This window comes from Cataglyphis hispanica, chromosome 14 (assembly GCF_021464435.1).
Source record: "Cataglyphis hispanica isolate Lineage 1 chromosome 14, ULB_Chis1_1.0, whole genome shotgun sequence".
Lineage (NCBI taxonomy): Eukaryota > Metazoa > Arthropoda > Insecta > Hymenoptera > Formicidae > Cataglyphis > Cataglyphis hispanica.
The window spans coordinates 1,799,592-1,816,302 of NC_065967.1; the positions used below are offsets into that span (position 1 = coordinate 1,799,592).

At 41.1% G+C, this 16,711-nt stretch overlaps 1 protein-coding gene across 7 annotated transcripts in view; it reads left to right on the forward strand.

Annotated features, from left to right (window-relative positions):
• Positions 1–449: 449 nt before the first annotated feature.
• LOC126854392 (tyrosine-protein phosphatase 99A) overlaps positions 450–16,711 on the forward strand; it is a 255,790-nt gene continuing 239,528 nt past the window's right edge. For 3 of the 7 annotated variants that reach the window (XM_050601051.1, XM_050601047.1, XM_050601048.1), the window contains exon 1: positions 13,297–15,444. In XM_050601051.1, coding sequence (XP_050457008.1) covers positions 15,351–15,444 — 94 coding nt within the window. In that variant the 5' untranslated portion in view covers positions 13,297–15,350. Of the gene's footprint in view, positions 581–1,001; positions 1,119–3,303; positions 3,737–13,296; positions 15,445–16,711 lie in introns of those variants that run through there. The other 4 variants (XM_050601045.1, XM_050601046.1, XM_050601050.1 and 1 more) reach the window with 3 other exon arrangements.

A 16,711-nucleotide genomic window follows, 5' to 3' on the forward strand; every position in this document is an offset into this window, starting at 1 on the left:
ACCGTACGCCGGATTATCGTAAGCTACATGCATATTTTTATAACGTTTTTGTAACAATATTTTGGAAAAAAGAAATCTCCGATGCGATGTTGAATACAGTCGAAGCTGTCTATTTTTCATCACATCGCGCGGCAGTATTAGGTAAATAAATTATAATAGATCTATATTATTTCGATCATATATATTGTCTCAAGAACGAATTTTGAATAATAAATTGCGAATTCGAAACTGGATGTACATCAAGCGCGTTCTCCCTCAACTTTCTACATCACTTTTCAGTATCAACTCGATATAGGAAATTGAATGAGGGCGCACTTAGCATGCACCGATGCGCGCTGACAATAAGTGCATCCAACTGAAATTCGTTAAAAGATTTCCGTGTGAAGATGGCAAGGCGTACACGGATCGCAATCGTACGATACTTCACGCGATAGCCGCCATTTCGCGCCGCGGGTCGTTAGCGTCGAGACGTAGTGAAATCGCTCCGCGTATTTCTCGTGATTTGACCAGCCAAGAGTGACTAGCGGCTGAAAGCGAATGTCACAGGAGGATCGATTGCGATACCGTGCGCCGGATTATCGTAAGCTGCTCGAATATTTTTATCGTTTTTAACAATAATTTGAAAATCTCTGCGAAACACGATGCGATGTAGAATACAGTTAGTGCTGTTTATTCCGCATTACATCGCGTGAAAGTATAAATAATAAATTATAATAAATATATTGTTTCGATCATGCGTCTCGCGAATAAATAAAAGCGAATTCGTGATTGGATGCGCATCAAGGGCGCGTCTTTTCTCAATTTTTTCATCGCAAGCGTCTTTTTTCAATTTTCGATACCAACCGCGAATACGGAAAACTAAAGGAGAGCGTGTTAAGTGCATCCAACCGAATTCCCCGAAAGATTTTCGAATGAAGATGGCAGGGCGTCTACGTCACACATAGATCGCGATCGAACGAAACTTCACGCGAGAGCCGCCATTTCGCGCCGCGAGTTGTTAGCGTCGAGACGTAGTGAAATTACTCCACGTATTTCTCGTGATTTTATCAGCCAAGAGCGACTTGCGGCTAAAAGCGAATGTCATAAGGGAATCGATTGCGATACCATACCGGATTATCGTAAGCTACTTGAATATTTTTATCGTTTTTAACAATATTTTGAAATCTCTGTGAAACACGATGCGATACAGAATACAGTCAGTGCTGTTTATTCCGCATTACATCGCGTAGCATTATAAAAAATGATAAATTATAATAAATATATTATTTCGATTATGCGTCTCGCATAAAAGCGAATTCGTGATTGGATGCGCATCAAGGGCGCGTCTTTTCTCAATTTTCTCATCGCAAGCGCGATTTTTTTTTCAATACCAACCGAGAATACGGAAAATTAAGGCAGAGCACGCCAAGTGCATCCAACCGAATTCCCCGAAAGATTTTCGAATGAAGATGGCAGGGCGTCTACGTCACACATAGATCGCGACCGAACGAAACTTCGCGCGATAGCCGCCGCGGATTGTCAAGATCGAGGCGTATCGTGCTTGTCGAGCTTTCTCCGTGTATTTTTAGCGAGTTCACTGGTAAATAGTGACTTGTGGCGAATGTCGGCAGGATCGATTGCGATACCGCGTACGTCAGACTACCGTAAGTGATCGTACATTTTCAATTTTGTAACACAAAATCTCCGTGAAAATCCGTGGAAAACGATACAGAGAACAATCAAGGCTGCGCGACATCTATTTCGCGTCGTATTAAAGTAAAGATGCATTAAAGTAAAAACAGCGACTCGTTGCGTGTATATCGCAGTCGAACGATATTTCACGCGACAGCCGCGTTTTGAACCGCAAGTAGTTTGTGACATGTAAGTTTCAGAAATTACACAACCGATATATTTTTTTCGTGAACCGCGGGTGTGAAGACGAATTTTTGTTGTCAGCGTATAAGTCAGCGCGGTTCCGTATTATTACAATTAATCGCGTGTGCTTAATATTCGATAATAATGTTCTTTATCGATATGATTCGCCGCAGCTGTCACAGAAAAAATGATCCGCGAAATGAAGATGATTTTCAGGACATCGCAATATTATTAAGGACACCTCATTAATAATCTCTTGATACAGTAATTTTTAGTATCGTTATAAAAAGAAATGTTTGTAGTCATTCTTTTTTTATTTATTATATTTATAAGTGCAAAATATAACCTATATAAATAACGGGAAAAAAAACTTAACGTAATTAATTATGTAATGTAAAATACTTTTATAACTGCGACACGAAAGGGTTTCTTTTTTTAAAATTGCAAAGTAGAACAAAGAAAATAGGTAAATGTATTGTAATATTCTCAATATTTATAAAATAGATATATTTCCTTTGAGCGATTTGCACGAGATTACGAATTCTATCCTGATTTATTGTTTTCGTATAAAAATAAGATGATTATAAATTAACAGAGTGAAAAGTTTCGATCGATATTCATTTTCAAGTTTTACTTGCTTTACAACAAATCCTTTAATGCGTGGGCCTGTATATACAATGTTTAATATCAAAGATCAATATAACGCTTATTATATAATAATAGTTACCTCGTGTGTTTGAATTCATAGTTTTAGTCTCTCCTTGTAGGACGATAATGGACGAAGTAAAATTTTGATATCGCGAACAGGCATACAATATACAGTATAATGCAACAGTTATCGAGGCATAAAGAATTCTCGACGTGTAAAATGATACCCGACATATTTAGCTAGATAATTTCGATATCGATAATATTTAACGTGATTTTGTTGAATTATATCGACTCTTATCAATGAAATAAAAAGCACTTCTACCATCGCGCGCGGCAATTACTTGCGTATCTTACTTTCCGGTGTGTACATACGCGTCGTATCTTATTGCGTGTTTTCGGTGAGTGAGTTTATGTCTACTGTACTGCCATTCCCCCACCCTCTGTCAAGCCGGCCAGCCGACTGCCGGCAGGCACGCAGTACGTCTATCATAATAAACAAGCCGAAGGTCGCGACGCGACGTATCTGCGTACAATATCGAGCGAGCACGATAGTCTCATCTTCATTTTGTAATATGAAACGGGATGGACCTGAGCCTCCTGCGTCGAACATCGCATAACGTATTAATTAATAGTATACGCGATCGTAATTAATCATGTTTCTCTCGTAACTTGTATTGCGTAACCGAGTATTGCGTTCTCATGCGTGCTACATCGAAATTTCCTTCGTTCGTCGTCACATTATTCGCTTTGCGTGTAATGAATCGTACGATTGGCGGGTCACATCACGTGTTAATTAAGGTTCTGCAGCCGACGAATATACACTATATCGAATCTGAACGGTCGATGAATATGTATCGCGAAGTTATTGAAGATTGGAAGAATCAAATATTCGTGATTGTTAAAAATCGAAGATAAAATCGAGAGTGTCGTGTTAAGAGAAAAGTTACGAATATCGGTAGTGCCGTAAATCGGGAATTTCAAGTGTCCGAAAGTATCAATAAAATCGGGAGTGTCGCGAATCGGAAAAGTATCTGAAGATATTAAAAATCGGGAGTGTCGATTATTCGGGAGTGAAAGTCAAATTTGTCGCAAATCGGGAGTGTGATTATAATTAATTATTTCGCGCGCGAGATCGTAGTTCGGTCGATATGTATTCGAGTGTCTTCGAAGCCGTCCTCAACTGGATGTCAACTTGGATACAGAAAAGCTGGCGAGCAATGAACATCGGCCGGTGAGTAAACTTTTTTGAATAAATTACATTTATTTTAAAATTTATTTTAAAATAAATGTGAAAATTATTTATTTTTTAATTGGTATATTGATTTTTTATTTTAAAATAGATATATTCGTATGCAATATGAACGCGATTTTAAAAAGCAATTTTTTGATTTACGAAAAAAAAAATTATTAAATTATAAACTATTAACTAAAATATAAATTATTATGCTATAGCTTTTTTATGCGTTATTCATGTTTATTCATATGGCAGCGAATTTCTGTACACTTTGCATTCTTTGCATAAATTTGGGCATTATTATATTTGCATGTTTTGTTAATGCATATGACTGATGCGTTCTGACAGATGCTTCATCGTTCTAATTAGAGTTGCAAACAATAAATTAATTTTCTAGCTCTCTTTCGAGAAGAAACCCGTGTTAAATTTTTCATAAAATCGAATCCAAAGATATATTTTCTATGAAACTTATATAGTTACAATTGACAATTAGAAATGGACATCTAATCTAATTGTCGTTTAAGATTATTTTAAACGTGTGCAAAGTGCGTTAAATTGCATCAATTTCCGTTAAGTCACTTTGAAATCGTTAATTCAATTGGTCGAGAGGTAGCGATATTTATGAAAGCGATCATAGTTCGCTTTTCGGCGCGGTAAAAAAAAAAAAATTCATCGTCGAAAGTCCAATTTGAGAATCGCCTGTACGAGTGGAATGATAAAAAATGTTCCGCGCGAATTCTGAAAGTTCAATTTTCCAGGACGGCGAGAGAGCTTGTAACAGCAAATATGCGTCGACCTTTTTGTTTCGATCCTGTGGGACTTCGATTTCCGCGACGTTGAATATTCATGAGATTTTATTAACTACGTTTCAAACATCGCTTTCGCCGGGAACACACCCCTTTATCTTCTTAGATCTCTTCTTCCGTTCGCTAACCCTTCAACGTGGCGCGACGCGGCGCGAAGAAAATTCTCTTTCGCGAAATTAAATTTTATCCGATCGTATTGTTCCCGCTTAGATTACGTGACGTTTCCTTGCCTCGCCAGATATTGTTAAGCATTACGAGCGAGGAATATCGCGGTCTTTCGCGCTGAGTTAATTCGCGTTGACAAATTTCTATGTGGTTACGATACACTATTCGCGATATAATTTGTACGAGCAATTAACTGCAAAGTCCAATTCGTACTGCTTCCACAATGACATTTTATCACTTGACGAAGTGTCTGTAGCGATCGTTAGACCACGGACGTCGAACGCACAATGATAATTATTTTATTTCGTACAATTAATATTAATTCTTTTGGCTGCATTATCTATTGATATTATTAAATATTTTAAACTTATCGAGAGAAATATTGAACGAATAAATAATAGAAGACAAATATAAAAGCCGAAATTTCCCGATATTAAGAAAATTAAATAATAATATCTCTTGTTACGAAATTCTGAAAAATATTATTTTTAACTTTTTAATGTGTTTTTCGTTTCGTATGCATTTTCCGTAAATATAATTTTCTATGAAAGAGAACCGGTCACAAGAATTAATAGTAATACAATCGTGCGATAATGGCACCATAACAAATGATGTAATTTTCGTTTAACAACATTGAGGGCATATTTTCAACGCGGAATAACTTTCCGTCTCAAAAATCCGTTCCCCGAAGAGAAGCTCGTAACGTTTCGTCAATAGTATCTCATTCGATATCCTCCTTTCCCGGATCGGACCGGGCTGCGGCGTTTCAGGAAATTTTTCCCACAGCGCGAGGAAAACTTTCGCCGAGTTATTCACGCGCGCATATTAGTGCACATTCATCCTTCGAAATAGCGCTAACCTCCGACCTGAGAACAATTTATTGGAGGGCAAAGCTCACGGCGCTACTATCCTACGCGAAAGCCTGTGGGTTACTTATTTGCACGTTTCCGCAGTTTACATAGCTTCAGAGAGCCCCTTGGCCGACCTTCCTCTCCGGTCTCTCATTCATTCGTACGAGCGAAGCTCTACGAGCGAATGAATTGGCAATACGAATCCGATCCCGCCTGTTCTTGTTAGGTTTCCATGCATCGGCGCATCGGTAATTGCCCGTCTATTTGTTGCGCCAAGATGGTACGATGTTATTGATGCGGGGAACCGTTCGCAAGCCCTCGCCGAGATAATTATACTCATCACCATATATCTCTTTCGTATAAATTAAATATTTGGGAATAATCGATAGATAAATAAAGGCATACAAATCGCGGCGGAGCAACGTGCGCGCGTCCAAATATGCGTCGAGCAAAAGCGTGCTTTCTCATCGTCAGCGATTTAAAAATATTGCGATTTTTCGTGTCGTTTTCGATTGATTTTAAAGTTACGTATAATTAATCCGGCATGTGCCGTGCAAAACGCGATGATAAAAAAAAATCGTTCGTAGCTTCCGTGCTGGCGTAAGTATTCGTGTTTTGCGATTCCCGATCTCGCGAATTGCGCATTTTGTTTCGCGCACCAATAAATTATTTGCTCGAGGATACGCTGAGTTGTTGCTATCGATGCACAAAAAAGAAACACGTGCTACAAATAACGATTGGACATTATATATTTTATTCGCTCATTAACGGATGCGCGACCAACAAACTGGAATTTTACGAAGGGTTTGAGTTAAAAAAAAAATATATATATATGCAAACCGTATGCCGTGCAATATAATTGATATCGCAATTAAATATCGATATCACAGGAGTAGTTGAACGAATCGATAAATGATTTCGTTGCCCTGCCAATCAACGAACGAACATTATGATTCTCTCGTTAACGATAAGGGATGAAACGATTCCTCGCTAATGAATAAATAAATTTAATCTCTTGTATGCTCAAACTGCTTTTTTTGCTGATCGATTTATTTGAAAAATAGTTTTGCATTTGTGACATTCGCCTAATTAATGATTGTTTGCTTAAAATTCTATCTTTTAAATTATAAAGAAAGTAATTTTTGGAAAATTGTTATAAATTCCTACTCAATTTTCTTAAATTTATGATAATGTTAAAAAAATGTTACATACATATATATGTATGTAGATTTAAACATAAAAAATACAATATGACAATAGGATAAATAATTATTTGATTAAATTTATTATTTTTGCAGTAAGTCTTTAATTACTTTTTAAATATAATATTATGTAATTAAATCAGATTTTATTTTATATCTTGCATTTATTCTTTCGCATATAATTATTAGTACAAAAATTAATTTAATACGACAATAGCAAAACGGATTTTTGGTTAGACAGCGTGTTGTCAGCAAAAGGGTTTAAATCGGTTTCACGTTCGCGAGAAGGACGTAATCCGGACCAAGTACACGGGCGACGATCGTCTTAGCACGTGCTTCCGGTGAGGAGCAGATCGGAGGATCCCAGCATCCTCTGAAACGCTCACGTCGTAGGGATTTTAGGAGATCGTTACACGGACCGATGCGGTTAATTTTATAAATAATTTATAAACCCCCAATGTGTGTGTGTGTGCGCGCGTGCGCGCGTGTACGTCTCCCATTATATACGGAGATATTAATAAACCGCTGCTCTTCCGGACATATCATATTATTAATGTCGGACTTTTTAATATCACGCGTTAATAAATAATTATGTAAACGTGTCATTAACCGAGTGTAGACTTTCCAATATTCATGTATAGAGTCGACTAAATACAATTACCATATGCAATTAGATGATACAAATCGTATACTCCCTATTAGTTATTAGCAGAGGTATGTCGATTCTGTTCTGATGATAATTTGCGTAATCTATTATTCATAAGTCGCATAATTATATCGCCGTGTATTATCAATTAGATAAAGAAAACCAATATAGCGATACAGAGAAAACAAGAACAGTTGAGGATAAAGAGAGATAAAAAATATAAGAAGAAATAATACATTTAAGAATCATTATCGGTGTTTAAAAAAATATTTTATAATAATGAGAGAGAGAGAGAGAGAGTTAATAATATTGATATATTGGGATAATAATTTTGTAGATTATTTATGAAAATAATGCCACGAGATTATATTCTCTCTTCAGAACTTCTTTCAACTCATTCAATGAAGTCTTTTAGGATTTGCTTTACACTTTTTTTCGTGGCTCATAATATATTCCGGCCGCATATTATTCTTTGCCCTTTGGGTAAACCGTCGCACTGGGATCTATCATTTTTGCATATCAGGAGAAACCGCGAGACATCAAAATGATATACAACTCTAGTTCTTTTTCTTTCAAAATGAGCGTAATATTAATATATACATTAATACGTGTTTTGTTTTTGCAAAAGATATTTTAAGTTACTCGAAATAAATGAATACTCGTTACGTGTTTATAAATCAAATTTTTTTTTTTTTGTAAAAAATCCCTCGAGAAATACTAGTTTCTGGTCCTTTTCTTTAAATAAATAAGCCCACTACTAAAAACAATTAATTAGAAATGCAATGAGAGAAATTGATCAAAATTCGGTACAATTATTGTAATTAAATCTCCTAATGTTGAAGAGAGAAGATATTAGTTGCATTAGTTTTATGCATTTTTCTCTACTCGTCGTAACTTTCGTCTTTTTATTTTAGACGAGGCACTTCTCGCCACTGTCGAGATAAAAGTAATGACATTACCATTTGTCTGCATCACTTTACCGTTCTCTCCTTGTCTGTCGCGTAAGCTATTCTTGTAATCGATAGTGCAAGGACATTCGTCCGTCCGTCCGTCCATCCGTCCGTCTGTCCAGGTTGTTCGTCCAGGCCATCCATTCATCCATCTATCCATCTATCCATTCCACCTATCCGCCACTCGTCTACCCGCGAACTTAACGCAATGTTCAACGCGCGATGCAAGAAACGGCCATTATCGCTCTCTCCTTTTCGTATTCTCGCATTGTCCTCCACTTTTTTCGATACTTTCAATTTATAGAAACGAGATTCCGCCACTTGTCCTATGCGAAAAAGTCCTCTCGCTTCTCTCTCTCTCTCTCTCTCTCTCTCTCTCTCTCTCTCTTTCTCTTTGCCGAGAAGAGAGTTTTATTATAAACTCTCGCACGTACCTCTTGCGCGATCGGTTTAATGAACACGGCGGATTTAACGAAGCGCGTCCCTTTCATCGATGCTGTTCGTTAATAATCTTTGATGTGAGATATTCCACGAACGCAGCGGCGCGTTTGATGAATGGAAGTCTCGCGAATTATAATTCGATGCGAGGAGAGACAGAAAGAGAAAGAGAGAGAGAGAGAGAGAGGGAGATCGATTAAAAGAAATTATCCTTCTTGGATTAGAAATTATGCGGGATTTCGAAAATGAAATCATATATCAGCGTATAAAAGTTATTTGTATGCGTTCTGTCATACGTCGTGGACGAAAAAAAAATATCGTATGATTTATAACGTGATCCTGTTGAGAATTTCAATAATTTGTTTAATTATTTATTGGCCCTTTCATTACTTATCTTCTATTCTAGCAATATCGCGTAATTCTATAAAAACTTAATGCCGCAAGGTATTCTTTGACCTCGAGAGTTCGTTTCTCGAGCAAAGTAAATTTGCATTTAAATCAATGACGCGTTAGTTGTATGTGTTTCTATGTTAATGAGTTCATTGGAAAAAAAAATAGATTCATAGAGAGAGAGAGAGAGAGAGAGAGAGAGAAGGGGTAGCGTAGGAAGTCGCTAATAGAGAACATTGACCGACCAAAAAGATCCGGGACGATCGGAAATCACGGCGGGACGTAGAGAGAACGTCGAGCGAGATACGGGCAGATTTAAAGGTCTGTTTTCATTGCTATTCTGAATCGCGTGCGGGTTTCCGCACGGTTTCCGCGCGGGCTTCCGCTGTCCTATACGGAGGCAGGTATCACTCTGATTGGTAAATCTACGGCTGCCCAATGATGCGTTTATTTGTCGGAGAATTAGGACAGCGCGCGCGAGACAGAGCAAAGAGGATGGTGTGGGGGAGTCGCATCGATGTGAGGGGCTTACGGGGGGGAGGGATAGAAGGGAATACAACCCCAGAATGACGGGATCGGGTGAATGAAACTGGGTGAGGAAGGGAAAGGGCAAAGAGGGATTGAAAAGGATCGGTTCAATTCTCTCTCTCTCTCTCTCTCTTTTGGAAGTCGCGTCGTACAGCGCTCCACCGCAATCAGTAAACCTGTAAAACATTGGATTAGATGGCCTAACCTAACCTCACTCCGGCTATCGTGGACGAGGCGGGGTTCCAATTTCCAGCTATGGCTCGCGCTACGTTGAGCGCGCGGTGGCTATATACGGTGCCGCGCACCGTTCTCCAAGCCCGGCGTCGCGATACGTTATCCAATAGCGCTCGAATTATTCTCGTTTTATTCGCCGGGTACGGCAGCATGCGCGACCACGGCACGGCGCGCATCCCGCGCTTCCCCGTATCGTAACCGGTTAGCCAGCCCGCTGCTACGTTCCACGAGAGAACGATTTATTCCCCTACGTTTCTTCTTCCCCTTTACCACGCTATTTCTCTCTCTCTCTCTCTCTCTCTCTCTCTCTTTATACCTCTAGTTAACAAATTCTTCGCCTTTGTCGCGCGATAAGTTTGATTTATTATTATCGTTATTGCGCTTGTTATTCCACTCGGATGTAAAGTCTTGCGCGCGTAATTCCCGATCCCCGCACGGGATACGTGGCCCGTGCGCGCCGTGTCGAGGGATCCCTGGACACGTCATTATCAATTTATCATTGTCGTCCTCGTTTATTCTCATCGGTAGATAATCAGTCGTGGAATATCAACGACTGCCAGTGCGGCGGGCCGTGTCGTCGCTCTCTGACTCCGTGCCGGTTATATCGAGGGGGTGAACTCTTTCTCTTTTCACGATTTCAACTGCTGGGCAAGCGACGTCGTTTAGAGCAGTCTTTTCAACTCGGGAATGTTTGCGCGCTTGTTACCAGTCGGTGACCAGTCCTCCGTTGCTTGCCGAATCCTCGAAAGGGGTCTAGTAGCCACTCGACGATGTTTTCATTCGAAATTGTCATGTGGCACACAGATTCCTCCCTCCGACGAATATAAAAAAAGGGGGAGGAAAGAGAAAGAGAGAGAGAAAAGGCGCGCGTAAAAGGGATGGTCGGCGACGGTCGGGCTTGAGAGAAAGACGGAGAGCGTGTCGAGATGTGTGTCGGTAGTAGTGGTGGAACGAACGGAGGAAGGGAACGGTGCGCTCGCGCATCTGATCGTACACCCCCGACCAACCCCCGTGTGCGCGCGCGCGCCAAGTCCGCCGCTGGAGAACCGTGGTTGGAATGATGTTGGGTGTGCCGGTATGGGTCTTCTGCCGCGCGTATACATACGGGCACACGTACGAGGACGTACACAGGCGCGTTCGCCGCACGTGTATACGCTCCTCCGGTCGGCCCGAGCTATAGAGTAGTGGGGGACCGGGATGGTTGGAGGGTTGCTGAAGTTTCTCTAACGCTCGATGGCGTACCAGTGCGGATCGTGATTCTGCGGGACGCGCAGCGTCGCGGCGCCCTCCGTGTCTCTCGTATTTACCGTATACCGATCGCGCGTCCGTCGAGCAGCAGCTGGACCCAGCGGCGGATCCAGTGCGACGAGGATCGCGAGGAGGGGTTATCGAGATATACAGGGGGGAAGAGACGGGGATGGGGGAGAATAATTTTTGGAGAAAAATATCGGAGATACATGACGCCATGATAAGACTCTCCTTATCACCGTGACGATCGGAACGTCCGAGTGTCGTCTCTCCTTGCGTGAAAAGTTTTACGAAAAAGTTGATTGTCGTTTGGAACAGAGTAAATATATATATATATATGTAGCTCGTCGCGACGGATCACGCTTGCACTTTTCATTTTTCGATGTTTTTCTTCTCACATTTTGACACATTCCGACTGCTGGCTAAGATTAAAGGTACGATCGAAGATGAAGGGAATTTTATGTCGACAAAATACGTTCATTGATGGTCGAATCGAACCGGGTCAATTTCCTCTCTTGATCTTGATCGATGTAGGTCGAGTGCGAACCCGCTTAAATAGTTCCATTGCATAATCGACGTTTGTGTATTTCAATAGTTTTCCGTGTGTTCTCACTCCCTTTTTCATTAAGGAGTCCTCGGAACGTAATTGCTTGGATCCCATTCGAAGTAAAAGCGCCGAGTGTCGTTTAAAAGTTACTTGGATTACCGTTCTTGTTGCATATTCTGCATTATTCCTTTCTATCTCGTAATTGCGTAGGAAAAGCAATTGTCAAGTTTCTTTATATATCGATTATATCTTAAAATATGTTTCGAGCTTCCGCCGACGGTTAAATTTTCGTATCGATTTACGCAAAAATTATGATACGCACGCAGTTCAATTAATACAGTTTACCTGGGAGACCGGAAACGCGCAACCGTGAAGATGGAAAAATTCAGCGGACGTAATTGATTTCTTTTTTTTTTTTTCGCTGCCTCTCTGTACCGGCGCCGTTAATTATTAACTGTTCTCTCTGCGAGCCGTATTTATTAATCATCCAGCAATACTTGCTGCTGTTTGCGACATCAATAATAATATACGTAATACTGCTTATGCGGCATAATCGTTAATCGCGGCTGAACGCGATGCAATAATTTTACTACACGCGCGTGTACGTTTTACGACGAAATGGTAAAAGTAAATATAAGTGGATGAAATCCGTGCGAGAATTTCACGACGAGTCTCTCCTCGAATTGGAAATCGCGTAGTCGACAGTAAGAGTGTCAGTTTCGCCGGACTAGCGCGCGAGCAGAATTCGATTATAGTTACATTCTCAGAAAACAAGTATAAAGAAGTCAAACAATTCTTTGCATTTTACATGAGTTTTTGACAACTATGCCGAGATATACATCCGAGTCTTTTCTTGTTTATTCGTAATTACACTGTACAATTGCTCGAATATAGAAAGCATATTTCTCCCATTAATTTCGACTTCTCAAATTTTTTAGAGAATTAAGTAACTTGCGAAAGATATGCCTCTCTACTTTGATAATATATTAAAATTCGAAAAATTCTCTTCTCTAACGACTCGAAGCGGCGAAGGAATCTGTAACATTCTTGTTTTCGACATCGTCGGCGCGCGTTCGTTCCTCGAGATTCACTCGTGAAAATATACCTGCTTTCGCGGTGCATTAGCTACTCCGACCAGCAGCAGCAGCAGCAGGTTTCCGCGATTGTCGCGTCCGTTGGATCGCATCCATCGGCTCGATTCAGTGCACGGTGGGCCGTGTTTTATCTGTATCTTCAGCCGCGGTCGACGATCCGCGAGATCGTAAAACGGCTCGGGCTCGTTGTCAGTGGTATTTCCAATTGGCCGGTCGCGATCTCCAGAAGAAAACCGGTTCGACGACCAGCCCTGGATATATGTATCGCAGCCTCCAGCCTTGCGCGCTCCCCCCCCCCTCCCCGTTCGTCTTCTCTCCTTTCGTCTCTTTCCCTTTACATCTTCTTACTCCTCGTCGTCCTGTACTCACTTTCTTATCCGCGCTCCAACTCGCGAGCGTTCCACTTCCCGCGGCGCCGGCTACTAGTTTCAACATTATTTTTGCAGTGCCCGTCGTGATTTTATGTGTTTAAAATGCCGCGATCGTGAAATATCAAGATTCGACCGCGGTCGAGTTTTAGTTGAATGTGACACCATCCGTTTTCGCAAAACGCGAGGAAGGGAATACGGAGAGAGGCCGATCGGTGGTCAGCGATCTTTCTTCGCGATGCGATTACGATGATGGACGTACCCAGGTGCGCGAACGATCGATGCGTAAACGTTTCGCTGGAACTATAGATCGACACACAAAGAAGCGAGAAACCTGCGGCTCACACAGGAGAGAGAGAGAGAGAGATTCCGGCGGAGTTTTTAAAATGGCTAGGGAGTGGACCGCACTGAGGCGATGGAATATCGAGATTCGTCAGTCATGTAGAAGAAAGTCGATGTCGGATCAAAAGCTTTCGCGTTGATCCTGCAGCAGATTTCCGCGAGAGATCCGTCACACAATGACGAATTCGGATCGCCGACTTCTCTTAGTCTCGAACAAAGCGAAAGAATGAGACTCCAACAATAAGACGGAGAGATATTATCCGCGAGATTCGATGAACTCGGCGAGTCGAGCAGGGACCGAAAAGAAACGGAACGTCATCTTGAAGACAATGTCGTGAATCTCGCGAAGGGAGCGTCACCGGTGCGCAAATTTGGAGAATTTTCGGGAACGGTGAGAGAGAGAGAGAGAGAGAGAGAGAGAGAGAGAGAGAAGTTTCGTGTGTTTTCAAGTTGGATTGAACTCGGGTGATTTCGGGACAGCTTGTCCGGAAAATTGGCAGTGTGTTGGTTCGTGAAGATTTTCGCAATGCATTGCAATGGACCGCGCAAGATTCTAGCTATGAGCGATGCCTTTGAACGTAACGTTCATCGAAAGTTCGGCCGTTAGTTCCACACCGTTGGAATTCGCCTCGCCGAGGGCTGATTCTTTCGCGCGATTACGCGAGGCGGAACGACGTGCTTGAGGATTCCGAAAGAGCACGAGAAACGGGCTCGCTCGCGCATCTCGCTCTCTCGCAATTCATTTATAATAATTGAAGCAATCATGCGTCGCACGAATGGTCGCGGCGACGACGTCAATGGCGCACGTCCAATCGCCAATCGTTACATTAGATTATGGATTCCGCGCAATATCGTGGCTATCGTCCGTACACGTACCAGTGTATAGTAATTCGACAATCGGGGCTTCAGCTCGTTCGTGAATCGATCAGAAGACCGCCGCTATCGTGGCACCGGAGTCGTCTCGGAGAAACGAAAGAAAAAAAAAAAAAAATTCAAAATATATCGAGAAGAGAACGATCCATATAAAGATTCAAAAATTCTACGGACAATCAAAACTAACTAAAACCAAACTTTGATCGCCACATGCGCATATCTCTGCGCATGTAATAAACGCGCAACGTATACAAATCCAGTGAATGTGAAAAGTGTCGGTTTTGTCGTATCGCGCTTGTTCGTAACTCCTCCCTCGTCGGCTTTTTGTTATAACGCAAGCCTGCTCATTCTCATTCCTCTCTCTCGAGCAGTGTGCAGATAATACGTATAAACACATACACACGAGCGCGTATACGAGCGGCGGAGATCGCGTGCCCGCGTGGTCTCGTGCCTCGACGCTTGTCGTTACACGTCCTATCGCAAGTGTAACGAAACTTCCTGTATACATGCGGTATCGCGCCCTGTCACGGTACAGTAAAGTTCGCGCCGTACTGTGTATGGACCAGTCTGCCGTTTAAACGGTCTGGATTCCATCCTCGAGTAGTAGCGTAAAGAGAAAGAGAGATCGAGAAAGAAAGGAAGAGAGAGGAAGATCTCTCGGCGGAGGAAGATATGTGCGGCGTGGGATATCCGTTTCGGATCGGTCTCGACTATCGGAAGTCGGTACGGATTCGTCGGTACGGTGGCACTCGCATTTAAGGCAACCTGAAACGATACGAGGGCTGGAAGGGAGGGAGGGAGAGAGAGAGAGAGAGAGAGAGAGAGATAGATAGAGAGTGCGGATCGAGGGTGCGTGAGCGGTTCTAATCAACGTCGATCGAGTTAGATTAGGGTCGAAGTGGTTCCGAAAAGGGGCACCGATAAAAGCTATGGGCATCATGGATGCGTGGAAGCGAGGTCGGATAATCTATGCTTATCTCATATGGGTCGTCTTCAAGGCTACCACGGCGGGGGGACTTTATGGTGAGTATATATACATCCGGCTCTCTAATATTTTCAAAATTTCGACGTACACGTTCCGTTGTCGAAACCTCGCGCGAAAAATAGTTATGTCTTACATACACACTATTTGTTTGAAAGTAGAGATACAAAAATATATAAGAGAGAGATCGTAAAAAAAAAAAATAAAACTATCGAGATGGGAAATAACTCGTTTCTGGAATGTAAAGAAAATAGCGGCTTGGCGCAAGAAGTTGTTGAGAGAGGCTATAGAGACTTCCGGTAAACAGTGTCCCGACTATTCAACGCCGCGCACGAGACATGACATCGAAATTACTTTAACCTTTCGATCGCCGCTCGTAAATATAGTCGCGCAGGAGAAACGCTGCCATTGACTCGGGTCGCTGTACAGGCTATAAATGTTATATTGATCGTTGCATAGCGAAGGGAATGCATCAACACTGTGCGTATTTGAAATTGCGTATGCGAATAATAATACGTAGCGGTGAAGTTGCAAACAAATGGAAACAGAAAAAAAAAACAAAAAAAAAACAAAAAAAAAGAAAGAAAGAAAAAATAGATCGCGCTGATCGACCGACAAAGCAATGTTAGCACAAATTCGAAAGCCTCGTTACAAAAGTTCGATTGTGCGAGGCTTCGGGGCGCAAACTCGTAGCGGGGAAAATTGCGAAAACGTTAATTAACATCCACGATGGACTTTTCGTGCCAACACAAATATACAGAAATATATCATTTGAATTCTTTTAACGTATATACGTGCATTTTTAATGATAATTTGCGAGTATATATCAAGTTGGGTGATAAATTGAAGAATATTATGCGCGATGTTTAATCTCTGGCGAGAATCGTCCCGCTCTCTTTTGCGTTTAATTTGAGTTGTTGAAATAACCAACTATGACATCGATATATCATTCTTCCATCAATCTGATGGGAATAATATTCATAAACTTTATGTCACATTATAATGCGCATATCTATATAATATTGTTATATTTAATCATTAATCTGTCCTATCAATCTGCCATGTATGTTAATATTATTTATTAACCTTATCCCATTATTATATTTAATGCTAATCTCTGCTCTAATAATTAATATATTACCTTTTTTTATTAAAATAATTTTCCTCATACATTTATATTAAATTTTGTTCTTTCTACAAATCCTATATTGAATCTTTTTTCTTTATATAGAAATTCTATGAATGTGTGATTTTTTTAGATATATTCGTGTGGGTACGATAATAAAAGATCGCATATTATTTCTGGAA